This window comes from Podarcis erhardii (assembly GCF_964252035.2).
Source record: "Podarcis erhardii genome assembly, chromosome: 13".
NCBI lineage: Eukaryota > Metazoa > Chordata > Lepidosauria > Squamata > Lacertidae > Podarcis > Podarcis erhardii.
Window position 1 is genome coordinate 14,016,462 of NC_138502.1, and position 17,569 is coordinate 14,034,030.

Below are 17,569 nucleotides of genomic sequence, written 5' to 3' on the forward strand. Positions count from 1 at the left end.
AGAAAAAAAAATCACGTTTTCATTAAAAAAAAATCATTAATACTGTTTTATTGATTTTACAGTACAGTACATTGTTTATTGCTTTCATTTTACGGATCAATGGCCTCGTTAGATAGTAAAATTCATGTTAAATTGCTGTTTTAGGGGTTGTTTTTCATCGTCTGGAACGGATTAATCCATTTTCCATTACATTTTATGGGAAAGTATGCTTTGGTTTAAGAACGCTTTGGTTTAAGAACGGACTTCCAGAATGGATTAAGTTCGTAAACCGAGGTACCACTGTACTGCTGTTTTGGCTAAGCTTACACATCAGCTGAAGGTTTTGTGAGGCTAAACCAGTGGACTTTGCTGCCATCTGGTGGCTTTTCATAACACCTATGAAGAAGTCACACTTGAAACCACGATGAAGCATGACTTTATTTGGCAATAAAAACAAGTACAGATGCAAAGAAACTTTGGTTTACTTCCAGCTCCTTCCTCTTTGGGGCTTCATTCTTGGATACGCTTTCCTTGCTTTGATGTTCTTTGTGTTTTGCCTCCTATACTTACATCAAACCTCACCTCTCTTTGCGCCCTGGTGCTTTGTTTACAGTTTGCTTTTTATGTAACTGACATGCATTCCGCTTTTGTTATTCTTCCAATTTGAATGAAAAGCAAATTTAAAAATCTGGTGGAATGGAGAGAACAGGTGGGGCATGGTCATTTCTGGATACAAATTCTGTACCAAGGATGGTTCTGCAGGTGGTGGTGTGTCAGGCGAGGCAGCCTCGTTGCGATTGGGGCTCCTCCCGCTCGATGTGGTTCAATGGTAAAATAACACCATTAAACAAGAACCACCAAAACATTAAATTAACTTTCCAAGATAATACTGTGATTTTAAGTAGAGTTCCTTCATTTTTTTCTTGGTTAGTTTCCCTCGAAGAGATTTTTTGGTACTGTTCTTCATCCAGGATTTGGCCATGCAGCATATCCAGGACGGCTGCAACGTTGGTGGTCCGCTGGATCAGCTGTTCCCGGTGCTGTTCAATGAAGTGGCAGTCAGAGGAGCTGGATGGATGAGCATCTGTCACACAAAAGAAGAACAATTCACATTTAAAGGGGGGGGGAGGTTTAGAAGATGCTGCAAGAGACTGACCTCTGGTAGGAAGTGGAGCATCCAGGACTTAGCTTGCCTCCAAGAGCCTCTACTTCCGCAACAATTTTGCTCCTGGGACAGTAGTAATGGAAACCTCACTGGTCTGTCAGCAGCCATGGAAAGGCAAGAGCTGTGTTGGTCTGCTGGCATCCTTGACCAGGACGTGTGATGCCTGGCTTCATATCCTATCTCTGTGGTTATTAACAAAATGACAATTACTAAAACAATTAATACTAACTTACTGAGCTCCAGAAGGAGTTCACCAATATGGGCTACCCCAGCTTATCCACTGACACTATGTCAGTTACCAAGTGCAAAATAGGACTTTGCAGGTGGGCAGATTTGGGTGAGCCACACTTGTTACTTACATATTGTGTTCTTCAAAAACCAGGTGAAAAACCTTTCAAACATAAAATTCCACTGACTATCTGCTTTTTAAATCCATGACAACTCGGAACTAGGGGAAAGTTTTGCTCCCCTCCAGACCCACCTTCAGAATCCTTAGGATGAGGCAATGCTCTCCCCAGCCTCTCCTTATTGTTCCTGGTGGGGGCCAGGAGGTCCTCAGTGCGGTCCTTGCAGTTGATGGCTTCCAGCACCTCAGCGGTCACTACACAATGTTCCTGATATCTCCTGGCTTTGGGGTGTAAAAATGATGTCAAGGGGGAACTTTCTTCACCCCAAGAAGCTCAATGCATTCCTGTAGGTGTCAGGAATTTTACTTATTGAAATATGGCAACCCTATAAAAGGGCTCAACTGTTAAATCACTCTGGGAATCAGTGTGCATTTCCCAAGGACTAACAAGAGCCAGAGATACTTAGGATTCAGTTCAACATGTTTGTTTTCATGACAATGCCCTAATTTCCTATACTGTTCCATTTGCAAGGAATGTTGCCCTAATCCTTAGGGCTACTTGGTGATAAGAGGAGGAGCCATACTGACAGATCAAGGGCTATAGCTCAGTAGTAGAATATCTAATGCAGAAGGTTCCAGAATCAATCCCTTGCTTCTCTAGGCAGGGCTAGGAGAGACTGTCTGAAGCCCTGGAGAGCTCCCGCAAATCATTGCAGATAATACTGAGTGTGAGCTAGACCAATGGATTCATTCAGTGTAAGGCAGCTTCCTATGTGGATAGCTCAGTTAGTTAGAATGCGGTGCTGATGACACAAAGGTTGCAGGTTCGATCCCTGAATGGGAGAGCTGTATATTCCTCCATTGCAGGGAGTTGGCCTGCAATTATCAGGGGTCCTCAAACTATGGCCTGTGGGCCATATCTTGCCTGCCAGGGTCCTGAACCCGGTCTGCCTGGCAATTGCTGCTACCACCCGCCATCTTCGGGCGCAAGAGGCAGGCTCCCCCCAGGCCCAGGGAAAACCTCCGCTGCTGCTGCCGCTGCCTCACGGGCTGGACTGGCAATCCCTCTGCCTGCCCGCCTGCTCTCTCTTGCTGCCACATGCTTACTCTTGCCTCAAAGGCCTTGGCCGGCTCCACCGTAAACGCCGCCCCTACTCATGAGGCCTTTGAGGCCTAGTTGCCTCCCCTTGCCGGGAACGGGCGAGCCCTGCGCTTGCGGGCCGAGGGAACACGTTCGGCTCCTGCCGGCCTCCACTCGATGCCCCACGGCCTCGGCGCTCACGCAGGGCTTCACGGGCTCTTTCGCCTCAGGCAGGTCTGTGGGAAGCCTGTGGGACTCTCCGGCTGCTCATGGACTACAACTCCCATCAGCCCCCACAAGCGCAACCTGGTAGCAGGGGCTGATGGGAGATGGAGTCCAGGAGCTGCCTAAGGGCCACTGGTTCAGCTTCCCTGGGGTTAGAGCTGGGATGCTGAAGGGAGGCTTTGTTTGCTGGTTGGATTTTGGGTTCTAGCTTGGCAGGTCTAGCTGACGGATTGTCGCTTTGGGGAAGGGCTCATTATGGGCTGTTTTAGCTTTTTGCAGAAAACAAGCAGAGGTGCAGCCGATCCAATTAACTTTCAGTTTAATTTTAACCCCCAAAGTCAAAAAGTGTTGTTTATTTATCCTGTTGCTGTGTTGTGCTGTGTGGTGGGGGTGTTGTCACATTGCAGCTTGCAGATGTGGGCAAAGAAACTGCCTTCTCAGGCTTACAGTGGGGAAGACACAGCACTAAAGGAAAATGGAGTGGGAGGGAGGAGGTGGAAAAGCAAACCCATTTCTTCATGACTGAGTTCTTGGAATGAGCAGGTGGAATGAGCCAAAAGCTGCTTGCATCACTTGCTACGTCTAGCAGTGACAAATATGGAACTGGATATTGATCATCTCATTAGCCAAAAGCAGGCCCATACCTCCCATTGAAATAATTGTAAGTTTATGTTGATTAAAATCGTTCTTCATTTTAAATATTGTATTGTTTTTCCTGTTTTTGTGCACCACAAATAAAATACGTGACGTGTGCATAGGAATTTGTTCATATTTTCTCCAAACTATAGTCCAGCCCCCAACAGTGTCTGAGGGACAGGGAAGTGGCCCCCTTTAAAAAGTTTGAGGACCCCTGGCGTAGATGATCCCCTTCCAACTCTACAATTCTGTGATGTTTTACTCAGAAATAAGTCCCCCAAATAAGCAGGGCTTTCTTCCTAGTAAAAAAGGTAAAGGTAAAGGACCCCTGGACTGTTAGGTCCAGTCAAAGGTGGCTATGGGGTTGCAGCGCTCATCTCGCTTTCAGGCCAAGGGAGCCAGTGTTTGTCTGCCCTCAGCTTTCCAGGTCATGTGGCCAGCAGGACTAAACCGCTTCTGGCATAACGGAACACCGTGATGGAAACCAGAGCGCATGGAAATGGGGTTTACCTTCCAGCCTCAGCAGTACCTATTTATCTACTTGCACTGGCGTGCTTTCAAACTGCTGGTAAATGTGTTTAGGACAGTGGATGAAGTTAGTGGCATAACAAGACTCACTTTTGAGTATAAATGCATGAAATTGTACTGTTAGTTTTATTTTTGTTTATTCTCCTACATTCATATGCCACCTTTCTACCATCATAAAACCCAAGATTATATTATAGTTCTATCCAGGCACTGACCAGCTTCAGCAAGGTATTTTAGTTATTTTATATAGTGTATAATTGTATCATTTTTGTAGCCTCGTGTCCCGTCAGAACATACTCTGGGACCAGCCCAATAATAGCCTTGAAGAAATCCAAGGATACATTTGCTGGCAGTTGCTTGTACAATGAGACCCCCCACCCCCCGTCCTGGATTTCTCAGAACTGATCTCCAAGGAAATTCCTGGGTTGCTGAACCCCACTCCACACAAGCTTCTCACCAAATGAGGACACAGCAGGCTTGGAATTGGAAAGGTCACACTTACTAAAATCCATCCAGGCACATATAACATCACTTCACAAACATTCCTTTTCCATATCCTTTTTATATGTAACAAAGTCCTGAGTTGATGAAGCATGGTTTCCCCCCAGTTTCATAAAAATTCACATTGCGTTGGTACATCTTAGGGAACATTGACAAGAACTGTCGGATAAAATGGAATGACAAAAAGGAGAGGCAAAGGTGGTTCCTTGTACCAGAGTGATTTGCATCAAAAGCTGTGTATTCAAAACTTTATTTTAGTTCATAACATTTATTGTTATTCTGCACCATAACTCCCATCACCCCTGATCACTGGCTTTGCTGGCTGGGGCTGATGGGAGTTTTAAAAGCAATTTACAAGATCATCTGCTGTCATGACAAAAACCTTTCAATTTCACCCTTTGTGCACCTTCCTTATTCCTTTGAAGGGAGCTGGGAGGTGTGAGCAGGGAATAGTATTCACAATAGGGATTAACAGATAATAGATTGGAGATATCAGGGCAGCAAAGATGGCTCACTTAATGAGTCTACCTTGGCAGACCCACACGGCTACCTATCTGTAACTGAGTCTACCTGATGTGTGTTAAAGGACAATAAACGATCAGTTAATTAATTTGCCACTATATGCTTTAACCGCGTGGATTATCAGCAAAAGTCACTAAAAGTGTCTGGATTCTGTCAAAACCTTAACTTCCTCAGCAAAAATCATATTAGTAAACATGGGAAAGTCACACAGTCCCTCCCACCTTCCCTGTCATTCTATGACTCTATGATCTCCACAGTTCACTAGAGGGGCTTAGCACAGGCTCACCACAGACCACAATTAGGGCAGATCACTTAACATTACTTTTTCCTGATTGGGAGGAGAGCATATCTTTTTGCTGAGTACCAGGTGACAACACACATTTCACCATCTTTTTCTGCAAAGATGAGCAGAGAAATGGGACAATTTAAAGGAAATGGGACGATTTAAAAATAAATGAATTGTGTGTCTCTAAATTTTAATCAGATTTTAAATGAAATCGTTTTTAAATTAACAAGTAACAACAGAAGTGGAGTCAAAATAGCATTGCCGAGAAACAAGGGGGTGATATCAGCATACTTAGGGGAACCAGTGTTCGAATTTCCCCAGGCGCCAGGCACATTTTGCTACCGGCAGGGACTGGCAAGTGAAGTTGATGGAATAGGCAGAGATGGATAAGCTGACAGGGCAGTTAGGAGACCAAGAGTACCAAGAATTTAACAATTGGAGTAAATACTGTGGGATGTGAAACACAAGAGCAGTCAATTACAACATTCCTAGAGTGTACATGTTTAGACATGGGGAGGGATGTTTGTGCAGCCAGCAGGTAAACTTCCTGGGACAGACTTCCTCTGCATGTGACTAGAAGTGGGTGTGGCCTCTCCTGTGGAAGAGCCTACTCCCCTACCCCCCTTCCCCAAAATGTAGCAAAAGCGCTGATGAAACTCAACCAGCTTTATTCTACCGCCTCTTTCAACCAGCGGCCTATGTCATCTGGCTGCAAACCCACCGAATTCGGGGCAAGGCAAAAGTTTCGCTCCCCTCCAGACCCACCTTCGCAATCCTTAACATCCGCCGCCGCCAGCGTGGGATGAGATACGCCGCTGGTTGAGGGTGGCGAGAGAGGTCACGGCCAAGGTGCAGGCCAGGGGGGTGTACAATCGGTCTCCCGGCGGAGCAGCTCCACTCCTAGGGGCCGTTTCCTGCTCTGCGGAGGCAGCGAGAGGCTCCCATCGCCCAGAAACTCTGAGAATCCTTTCTGGGCTGCTAGCGATCCTCGGGTGGCTGCGCGTCCTCTCTGGGCTGCTAGCGATCCTCGGGGGGCTGCCCGTCCTCTCTGGGCTGCTAGCGATCCTCGGGGAGCTGCCCGTCCTCTCTGGGCTGCTAGCGATCCTCCGGGAGCTGCGCGTCCTCTCTGGGCTGCTAGCGAACCTCGGGGAGCTGCGCGTCCTCTCTGGGCTGCTAGCGATCCTCGGGGGGCTGCCCGTCCTCTCTGGGCTGCTAGCGATCCTCGGGGAGCTGCGCGTCCTCTCTGGGCTGCTAGCGATCCTCGGGGGGCTGCCCGTCCTCTCTGGGCTGCTAGCGATCCTCGGGGGGCTGCCCGTCCTCTCTGGGCTGCTAGCGATCCTCGGGGGGCTGCGCGTCCTCTCTGGGCTGCTAGCGAACCTCGGGGAGCTGCGCGTCCTCTCTGGGCTGCTAGCGATCCTCGGGGGGCTGCCCGTCCTCTCTGGGCTGCTAGCGATCCTCGGGTGGCTGCCCGTCCTCTCTGGGCTGCTAGCGATCCTCGGGGGGCTGCCCGTCCTCTCTGGGCTGCTAGCGATCCTCGGGGAGCTGCCCGTCCTCTCTGGGCTGCTAGCGATCCTCGGGGGGCTGCGCGTCCTCTCTGGGCTGCTAGCGAACCTCGGGGAGCTGCGCGTCCTCTCTGGGCTGCTAGCGATCCTCGGGGGGCTGCCCGTCCTCTCTGGGCTGCTAGCGATCCTCGGGGAGCTGCGCGTCCTCTCTGGGCTGCTAGCGATCCTCGGGGGGCTGCGCGTCCTCTCTGGGCTGCGAGCGATCCTCGGGGAGCTGCCCGTCCTCTCTGGGCTGCGAGCGATCCTGGGGGGGCTGCGCGTCTTTTCTGGGCTGCGAGCGATCCTCGGGGGGCTGCGCGTCTTTTCTGGGCTGCGAGCGATCCTCGGGGGGCTGCGCGTCCTTTCCCCGCTGGTCGCGCCCGCAGCAGCGCTGGAGGAAGAAAGAGAAAAAGGGCGGTGGAGGCTGACCCACAGCTGCCCTGGGAACCCGACTGACCCAGGGCCCTCGGGGAGTGGAGGAGGACCCACCGCCTCTTTGCTCCGTAAGCAGAGTTCCCCGCCATTGAGCCGTCGAACTGGGAGGGTGGCATTGGCCGCTCAGAGGAACCTGCCGGCAACGCCCTTTCAAAAGCAGATGAAACGAAAGTTGGAGCGGCCTTTTGGCCGCGCTCCTAATGGGCGGGGGGGGGGTGAAGGAGGGCTCTCCGGGGCTCAGGGGAGTCGAAAGGGAGCGGGCACCAGGGAGGAAGGGCCTCTACCTGCTGGCTGCGCTGGAGGGTCCTTTGCAGCGCCCAAGAACCTATTATTAAGAAATAATATTTTAAATATTGGGTTGTCTGTGAAACAATTCATTACAAGGTGAAGTGCCTGAGGAATTGAATGGGTGGAGGGGTTGGAGGAGAGGCGGAAAGAGGCGCTGATTTTTCCGTGGCTAGGGGACGCAGTTGTGGACGTTTCTGCCAGGGCGCAGGATCACCTAGCTACGGCCCTGGCCGCTGCGCTCCTTCCCCAGCCGCTCCTTACTGTTCCCGGTGGCGATCAGGAGCTCCTCGGCGCGGTCCTTGCAGTTGATGGCTCTGAGCACCTTGGCGGTCAGCTGCACGGCGTACTTCTCGGTGTAGAAGCTGACCAGCATGTTCGTCAGGTCCAGCGTCTCCGCCTCCTGCAGCCGCCCTCGGGGGATGTTGGCGTTGCCCCTGCGCACGCGGATCCCGTTCAGCTTGGCCTTGAACCTCCTCATCTCGCCCTCGTTCAGGTTCTCCAGGCAATCCAGCAGGCAGTCCCGCGCGCTCCTCGCCATGGCGCACCTTCAGCGCCAGCAAGAAATGGACCTTGCTTCGCCGGAGGCTGCAAAAGTGAAAGCAGCGATTGTACCTGGGGGGTTGGGATGCAGAACTCGGATGGTTGCGGCCGGAGGAGAGAGGCGTGGCCTGACTGAAAGCGACAAAAAGTGGCGGAAACGCGAGGCTCTTGCGCTTTTCTCTCTCTGTTTTCTCAGCGCGCTGGGCGGAGACGTATAGGTGAAACTCGGAAAATTAGAATATTGTGGGAAAGTTCATCTATTTCAGTATTTCAACTTAAAAGGTGAAACTAATATATGAGATAGACTCATGACATGCAAAGCGAGATATGTCAGGCCTTTATTTGTTATAATTGTGATGTTTATGGCGTACAGCTGATGAAAACCCCAAATTAACAATCTCAGAAAATTAGAATATTAAATGAAATCAGCAAAACAAGGACTGCAAATAGAGCAATATTGGACCTCTGAGAAGTAGAAACATGCACATGTACTCAGTACTTGGTTTGGGCCCCTTTTGCATCAATTACTGCCTCAACGCGGCGTGGCATAGATGCTATGTTACCAGTGGGAATGTATGGACACTTATGCTACCAGTGGGAATGTATGGAATTGAGCTTGGGAGACAAAGCTCACATTCTTTCTTCTTTCATGCAAGTCAGTGTCCTCTCAATGCAGCGTAGAAACAAAATACACAAAGTCAGAGAAAACTATAAAATAGTTGAATCATGCCAACATTATAATAAATGTAACAAATAAACAAAATAACAAATAAACCAGCACTTTAACATGATATAGTGGTACCTCTAGTTGCGGACACGATCCGTTCTGGGGTGCTGTTCTTCGCAAGCACGGAGTGCAATAGAGCAAAGCATGCAGAATGTTTCTGCGCACACATGCGCGCCGAAACCCAGAAGTATACACTTCTGGATTGGCCGCATTTGCAAGCTGAAAAGACGTAACATGAACCTAACGCAACACAAGGTACATTGAACTTGCACTGCTGACCCATAGCATATATTTTTTTGGCATTTCATTAAGGATTAAGAAATCATACAGCAAAGAAACAAAAATAACTATTTCCAACATTGGAGTGCCACAGATTGTATACAAACAAAACACACATTCACATAATGTCAGTCCTGAATCAAGAGCATTACAGTTTTACATTCCAAATTTTTGTACCAGCTATTAATAAACGTATCTGCAAATTGCTGCCTGATGCACATAAAATAAAGTTCCACAAGGTGGCGAAAAAGGTCTGTGGTTTTCTTTACCCTGCAAAAGTGTCCTGGAAGTTCACTCCATTGTCTCTCAAGGCAGACAGAGGCCAACAAATTTTCTTTGAAATTGTAATGGTCCAAATATTCCTGAACCGGTTATTTCACCCAAATCGAAGACCCAGTTTGGCACACTCCCATGTGCATTTGCGCACGCACACGCACACACACACACACACATACACACAGAGGTTGGGAGCTTCAGTGGCGTCCCTTTGGAGGTTTCCCCTGGGGCAAAAAACCAGGCTAGCTAGTCAGTCTCCCCCAGCTGTGGCACTGCCTGAGGTGAACTGCAAAATGCCACCCCTCCTGATCAGGGAAGAGTGAAGATTGACATCAAGAACAAAGAATAAAGATCTACATCAGGATCTGCTGTATCTGTGGATCATGCTGCCTGAGGCAGACACTTCACCCTGCCTCATAGGAGCGAAGTTCTGGGTCCCCAGGTCCCCCAATAAAATATATGAGCCTTACCTCACCTACCCCACACAGTTGATGGGCTGTGTCATTCAAATGGTGTGCATGCACCACATCATGTGATCAATTATGCAAGGCAGGGCTTACCTTTTCCCCGTCCCCACCAAAATTTTATTCAAGTTGGCTCCCCTGCCCTGCCCTTGGGTGGACTTTCCAATGTTATAGTCACGGCCTCTTTCTAACTATGAGTGATAAGCAATCTAGCAACTAAGGGGAGGAAAAGAATTAGGTGCTTTAAGGTGAAGGCAGCTTTATCCTTGTAAAAAAAGAGAGAGAAGGCAAAGTTTTGGGTAGAAATCTATCCAATAATCACACCGATTTCCTTCTGATAAGGAAAATTCTGGGTTGAGAGGCGATTCAACTGCCCAGCTCATCAGGACTGAGCCCGTGGGTATGTGTGATCAGAAAGGAAGGAAGTTCCAGCCGAAAACCAGAACAAAACAGCTGTTAGTAGACCAAGATCTTTATTGTTGCACAACAGGTCCCCACGAGAGTAAGAACCCTGAGCATGGGGCAACATTGACTTTTAAAACTTTTCCCAAATCCCCACAATACATTTCACCCAGCATCACTTATACATAATTGCTACTGTGGGTTAAACCACAGAGCCTAGGGCTTGCTCATCAGAAGGCTGGCGGTTCGAATCCCTGCGATGGGGTGAGCTCCTGTTGCTTGTGTGGGAATGTTCTGGGGTGCAGGAGAGGATATATTGTGAGATTATATCCTAATCCAACTTGTGCTAACAAGTTCCCAAAATATCAGCAGAGTTTATAGACATTCCCCTTTAAGTTCGCAACGGTAATGCTTGCACAGGTTCGCTAGAACCTCTATAATAATTACTCTGGTAATTTCCCCTTTTGTTCCCTCTTAAAATACAAGACATGACACAGTCTTTATAAAAGTATAAAAGAGTTTACTCACGTTCTGTTCACAATATGATCCCAGAAGGCAGACAGCTTAAAAAGGTTACATACATTCAGAATCTATCTTATGCGAAGATAGTCCTTATCTCCTCTCTTGACTGGGAGCCAAGAGAGCACCCTTAGATGTTTCCTCATCGAAGGAAGATGGCAGAGAGAGAGAGTGGCTGCCTGCCCTGTGCTTTTATCATTACCTGCACAGGTGAGGCCACACCCACCTCTGGTCACATGCGGAGTCCGTCCCCAGGAAGTTTACCTGCTTGCTAGACAGACATCCCTCCCCATGTTCTAACATGTACACTCTAGGAATGTTGTCATTGACTGCTCCTGTGTTTACATCCCACAGCTTGGTCTCTGCTTCTCCCAACCTAGCAGCTCAAAAGCACATCAAAGTGCAAGTAGATAAATAGGTAGCGCTCCAGTGGGAAGGTAAACGGCATTTTCATGTGCTGCGCTAGTTTGCCAGAAAGCAGCTTAGTCATGCTGGCCACATGACCCGGAAGCTGTACGCCGGCTCCCTCAGCCAGTAAAGCAAGATGAGCGCCACAACCCCAGAGTCACCCGTGACTGGACCTAATGGTCAGGAGTCCCTTTACCTTTAACATGTCATAAAAGTGGAGGGGTATACAAGGCTTACAGAAGTTCAACATTTGCTGACTTTTCCAGACACCTTTCCCAATGCCTCTTAAGTACCCACCACCAAAAGAACAATAACAGTCTTTACATTTCCTTGCCCTCAGGGCAGGGGCGTACGAAGGGATGGGGGTGCAGGCTGCCCCGGGTGTCATCCCTGAGTGGAGTGACAAAAAGGAACACTGCAAGGGGCTCGGCCCGCCGCCGCAATGCAGTGCGCGAGGATCACCTACCCCGCCACCAACACTGCAGCATGAGGTGGATTGGGCTCCCCTCGCAGCTTGCCCCACAGCCAAGCCAACATCACAGCATGCAGCGGATTGTGCCTGCCCCATGTGCAGCTCACCTATGCAAGAGGGATTGAGCTCTGGGAATTGTAGCTAAAGTGTAGGTGGGTTCAGGCATAACCCAAGACCATAACAATAGCTGCTACCAGAACCTTGTTAGGTAGGTTATCACACGTTTCTTTAATTGTATTTCAAGGCTAGTTCCTCATTAAAGCTGAGGAGTCACCTGTTAAGCTGTGTTAACTCATGACTAGGTAATTTCACTCCCATAGAAGGCCTCAGTCTTGGGTTTTTGTAATGATTACCATTTATACATTCACTTACGCCGAGGAAAGAAAATGTGCCACAGGTTTAGATTTCATCTTTGAAGGTAAGCCTGTGGTTGTTGTTTTTTTGCTATAATGTAATTTCATACAGTCATGGGGGAAAAGAAAGTGCACCCTCTTTGAATTCTGTGGTTTTACATATGAAGACATAATAACAATCCTCTGTGCCCGCCCCATGTGCAGCTCACCCTTGCAAGAAGGATTGATCTCTGGGAATTGTGGCGAAAGTGTAGGTGGGTTCAGGGGCAGGTGCAGGGGGAGGCAAGATGGGAGCCTTCAAGGGGCGAGGGTGGAGGAAACAACAACAACAACAACAACAACAACAACAACAACAACAACAACAACAACAGGGTTCAACTGGAGGCTTACTCACAAGGAAACCTATATTGCCAGCCACCGCTTCTCCCACCATGAAATGGTTGAGATTTGAAAGCAGTCGCCTTGGGGTGGATCATGTCCAGAGAAGTTTCGGACTGAGTGAGTCTTTGCGCCGTTGCCCCGTGCTCCTGGGCTGCTTTCTGGGGGTGGGGGAGCCTCACTGTTTTGCGGGTGGCCTCCCCTTTCCCCTGAGGGCCCCAGGAAGGCTTAGGAGCCGCAGGCCCTGATGGTGGGATGCCCAACTCCTGGTGCCTACATGAGTTCCTGCTTCTGCAGTCATGGTGGGAGTGAAAGGCATAAAGAGTCCTTTCCTTGAGGGTTAAAATGACGTTGGAATTGAAAGAATCAGTCAAAGTACTGATTTTATATAAATTTCTAAAGCTAGGTATCTTTTCCTAAGCTGTTTGGTTAAAAAGAAACATTTTGGCAGTTTTAGATACAATGCATCAAGAGCTGCTCTGTGGGCTCTGAATTCCACCCGATAGGGGGCGCTGTTCGGTAACTGCAATTGGCTAGCTGTCAAAATCCTGAGCTTCTGATTAGTCGGTTGCCGGTAGCATGCAAATACAGAGTTCATTGATCAGTTTTATACTTTACATACAGAAATCGCATACAAAGAGACAGGCTTTTTGTTTATTAGAAAAGTGTGTGTCTTGTGCTTGTGCCTCCAGCCAAGAGAGGACGGAGGACTGTCTCCTTATGAGATAGTTTCCGGCTGTATGTTACTTTTCTAAGCTAAGTCTGCCTTCTGGGATCAGAATGTGAGAAACTCTTTTTATACTTTTATAGAAGACTGTGTTGTGTCTTATCTTTTATGAGGAAATAAGGGGAAAATACCAGAACAGTTATTATGGAGGCTTTAGTGAGCCTGAGCAAACGCATCCGCTGTGAGTTTAAAATGGGGAATGTTACTCTGCTAAAATTGTGGAACTTGTTAACACAAGTTTGAAAGGCTATAATCAAACAATATATCCTCTCCTGCATCCCGGAACATTCCCACGGGGGGGGGGGGGGCAGAACTTCAGATTTGTATTGATTTGTATTGATTGGGGGGCATCTGCTTGTGGGAATGTTCAGGGATGCAGGAGAGGATATATTGACTGATTATATCCTTATCCAACTTGTGTTAACAAGTTCCACAATTCAGCAGAGTAACATTCCCCTTATTTTTAAACTTTGCAGCGGGATGCGTTTGCTCAGGCTCGCTATAGCCTCTATAAATAACTGTTCTGGTATTTCCCCCTTTATTCCCTCATAAAAGATAAGACACGACACAGTCTTCTACAAAAGTATAAAGAGAGTTTACTCAGATTCTGTTCACAATCGGATCCCAGAAGGCAGACTTAGCTTAATGAAGTAACATACACTTGGAATCTATCTCATAAGAAGACAGTCCCTTTGTCCTCTTTTGGTTGGAAGCCAAGAGGGCATCTTTGGCTTAGTAGATGTTTCTTCGATGCGGTGAAAGAGAGAGAGATGGCTGCCCTGCCCTGTGCTTTTGTCATTACCTGCACAGGTGAGGCCACACCCACCTGCAGAGGAAGTCTGTCCCAGCCCAGAAGGATACAGGAAGTTTACCTGCTGGCTGGACAAACATTCCTCCCCATGTGTAAACATGTTCACTCTAGGAATGTTGTACTTGACTGCTCTTGTGTTTCACATCCTACACTGCTCCCCTGTCCCCCCTGGCTGCACCCATGCTGGGAAGCCAGACAAACCCGCCCACACCCCGTAGCGGGAGCACGTGGAATCCATCTTTGAACCTCCCCAGATCCGACTTCTGCAAGCCCCCCAGGGCGCTGAGCAGCAGGGGAGAAGAAGGCTCTTGGGTCTTGTCCTTGCCCAACGATGCACCCAGCAGGAGGTGCTAAAGTCAGGGGTGAACGATGGCGTCATGACACCTTGGGTGGGGCATTGCTACACAGCGCGCATGTGCAGCATGCACTGTATGTAGCGCCGCCGCACATGCGCTATACATAGTTCGGACGGTGGTGGGATCCCTCTGTAGCCCCTACAGCTGCATGTAGAGGATCCCCTCCCTTTTTTATTTAAGTACACATTTTGAATGTTGAATGTTTTGAGATTTTATTTCCTTATTGTGGATGTTGACATGTATGAGAAAGATTTTTGAGAATTTATGACAAACCAATAAAGATGATTTTTTTAAAAAATAAAAAAAACCTAGAATCCTAGAACTGTAGAGTTGGAAGGGACCCTGAGCCCTTATGTTGTTATTGCAATAATAATAAAACAATCACGACAACAATTGCGCAGTAGGCCAGTTTAGCCAGTAATTGCTTGGTGACAGGTTAAGAAAATTACATAGGAAACTGTGTGACGTAGGCAATTTCCTGCCATTGTGTTGTGGTTTTTCTGGTTCAGTTACAAAGTGAGATAGAGAGAGAAGCGAAAAGGGCAGTTATGCGGCAAGACGAGGCTTTCAGTGGAAGAGCCCACTCCCCAGTTTTGCTAAGTAAGTCGTCCCCCTTCCCCAAAATGTATAGCAAAAGCGCGAATGAACCTCAACCACCTTTACTCTACTGCCGCTTTAAACCACCCGAGTATCTCATTTCGCGGCAACTCGCCGAACTCGGGACGAGGCAAAAGTTTCGCTCCCCTCCAGACCCACCTTCGCGATCCTTAGTATCCACCGCTGCCAGGGCCAAAGCTAAATGGGTAGCCAGAAAGCACTCTGGGCTGTGAGCGGTCCTCCGGGGTCTGCGCCTCCACTCTGGGCTGCGCCCGATCCTGGGGGGGCTGCGCGTCCTTTCTTGGCTGCGCCCGATCCTGGGGGGGCTGCGCGTCCTCTCTTGGCTGCGCCCGATCCTGGGGGGGCTGCGCCTCCACTCTGGGCTGCGCCCGATCCTGGGGGGGCTGCGCGTCCTCTCTTGGCTGCGCCCGATCCTGGGGGGGCTGCGCGTCCTCTCTTGGCTGCGCCCGATCCTGGGGGGGCTGCGCGTCCTCTCTTGGCTGCGCCTGATCCTCGGGGGGCTGCTCCTCCTCTCTGGGCTGTGCCTCCTCTCTGGGGTGAGCGTTCTGTCCCGGCTGCCTGCGCCGGCGGCACCTTCTTCCCCTGGCCCTTGCAAGGCATCCTGAGCCCTGGAGGAGGAAGGACAAGAAGGGCACTGGAGCGGCTGTCCCGCGGAACCGACTGACCCAGGGCCCTCAGGGGAGCGGAGAAAGATCCGTCGACAGCTGCCCCGAACGGGGGGGGGGGGGACATTGGCCGCTCAGAGGAATCAAGCGGGGCCAGGAAGCTGCCGGCAACGCCCTTTCAAAGGCGGAAGAAAACCTTCCTCTGCTAAATCAGGAAAGGAAACACCCGGGGGGTTGGGGCGCGGAGGGGGGGGCTCTCCTGGGCTCAGGGAAGTCGAAAAGGGGTGGACCCCAATCAAGAAGGGGCTCTACCTGCTGGCTGCGCTGGAGAGTCCTTCGCAGCCCCCGGAAACATTTTACTAAGAAATAATAAATTAAATATTGGATTGTCTGCGAAAGAATTCCTTGCAAGGTGAAATGCGTAAGGAATTGAATGGGTGGAAGGGGGGAGGGTTGGAGGAGAGAGCTAATTTCTCCGTGGGTAGGGGGCGCAATCTGGACCCTCCTTCCGGGGGCGCAAGATCACCCTGGCCGCTGCGCTCCCTCCCCAGCCGCTCCTTACTTTTCCCAGTGGCGGCCAGGAGCTCCTCGGCGCGGTCCTTGCAGTTGATGGCTCTGAGCACCTTGGCGGTCAGCTGCACCGCGTACTCCTCGGCGTAGAAGCTGATGAGCAGATCTTTGAGGTCCAGCGCATCCGCCTTCTGCAGCTGCCCTCGGGGGATGTTTTGGTAGCCCCTGCGCACGCTGATCTCGTTCAGCTTAGCCTTGAACCTCCTCATCTCGCCCTCGTTCAAGTTCTCCAGGCAGCCCAGCAGGCGGTCCTTCGCGCTCCTCGCCATGGCGCACCTTCAGAGCCAGCAAGAAATGGACCTTGCTTGGCGGAAACTGCAAAAGTGAAAGCAGGCAGGCATCGTGCCTGGGGTGGGGTGAGGGATGGGGATGTAGGACTCGGATTGGCGCAGCGGGAGGAGAGAGGCGTGGCCTGAGTGAAAGCTCCAAAAAGTGGTGGAAACGCTCCCACGAGGCTCTCGCGCTTTTCTCTGTCTGTTTTCTTAGCAGGCTGGGCAGAGACGGTTTCTCCCATTATAATCCTTTGATAACAGAAGGCGCTCAGGCAGGGGCGGAGCAAGGCAGGTGTAGCTGCAGGGCGGCAGGCAGTCTCCTGGGAGGCCCCGCCATCTCTCCCACCCCCCAAAAAGCTCAATAACTCTGGCTCCCCCAAAAAAGCTGAACAACTTTTGTCACTGCCAGATTTTTTTTATAGTGGGAGTAGATCGCAGTTGTTTGAGAGTTGTACCTGCCTGCTATAAATAAAATAACACAAGTCAAAACACAATCCATCCTGTAGATTTAAATATCTGTCCACAGTCGCCTACTTGTTATCAGAGGCCCAGAATCCACATTCCTTTGTAAGAAAATATGAAATAAAGTCAAACCATTTTTCCAGGCAAAAATAATAATAATAAAAAAATTAAAAAATCAATGGGGGGGGGGGGCTTGACAAGAAATTTTCCGCACCAGATACCACCTGATCTTGCTGCGCCTGTGCCAAGTTGTGCAGGTAAACCCTCCAACATTTCTCTGATGAAAATAAGGGAACAACAACAATAACAACAACGTTATTATTTATACCCCGGCCATCAGACCAGGTTGCCCCAGCCACTCTGAGTGGCTTCCAACATATATAAAAACATAACAAAACATTAAACTTTAAGAAAGACTTTAGGCTGCCTTTAGGTTTCTTCTAAAGGTTCCCTGGTTACTTATATCTCCTTGGCTTGGGGGTAGCAAAACTCCATACCCGCCAATATTTCTCCGATGAAAATAGAAAAGCGGGGCATTCCAGGATCAAATCAGTAACCTGTAAATCCGGGACTGTCCTTTGAAAATAGGGATACTTGGCGGGATACTCGGCCCTTTTCTATAAACCTAAGGCGCGAGATTTTCATATATTCCGCTCGAGTTTTCTGATAGACTGACGGAGCGAATCTCGGGCCCGCCGCTTAATCTCTTTTTCTCCATGTCAGAGGCTTTTGACGCATGACAGGCAGATATTCAACAGGTGAAAGCTTTATGCGCGCGCACACACACTTATTTATTT

At 49.4% G+C, this 17,569-nt stretch overlaps 2 protein-coding genes across 3 annotated transcripts; both read right to left on the reverse strand.

Annotated features, from left to right (window-relative positions):
• Window positions 1-5,887: 5,887 nt before the first annotated feature.
• Window positions 5,888-16,584, reverse strand: LOC309326499 (uncharacterized protein). 2 transcript variants are annotated; one of them, XR_014150306.1, is made up of 3 exons: window positions 16,031-16,584; window positions 14,894-15,471; window positions 5,888-5,925 (listed from the first exon to the last, which is right to left on the reverse strand). XR_014150306.1 is itself a non-coding variant. In XM_081835306.1 (2 exons), exons 1-2 carry the CDS (start codon window positions 16,305-16,307, stop codon window positions 15,041-15,043), a joined length of 708 nt encoding a protein of 235 aa, XP_081691432.1. In that variant the 5' UTR covers window positions 16,308-16,584; the 3' UTR covers window positions 14,432-15,040. The 2 variants fall into 2 exon arrangements, 1 of the variants encoding a protein (XP_081691432.1); XM_081835306.1 differs by lacking the exon at window positions 5,888-5,925 and having other exon boundaries at window positions 14,432-15,471.
• LOC309328433 (uncharacterized protein) lies at window positions 5,932-14,268 on the reverse strand (the record flags this gene model as incomplete). The annotated part of the gene is made up of 3 exons (XM_081838433.1): window positions 5,932-7,201; window positions 7,795-8,297; window positions 14,215-14,268. 3 exons carry the CDS (start codon window positions 14,266-14,268, stop codon window positions 6,046-6,048), a joined length of 1,713 nt encoding a protein of 570 aa, XP_081694559.1. The 3' UTR covers window positions 5,932-6,045.
• Window positions 16,585-17,569: the final 985 nt, after the last annotated feature.

Coding starts and splice junctions, on each gene's coding strand:
- LOC309326499 (XM_081835306.1), bottom strand. CDS start 16,307: ATGGCGAGGAGCGCGAAGGACCGCCTGCTGGGCTGCCTGGAGAACTTG. Junction 15,472..16,030: donor CCTGGCCGCCACTGGGAAAA/GTAAGGAGCGGC, acceptor TTCCTCCTCCAG/GGCTCAGGATGCCTTGCAAG.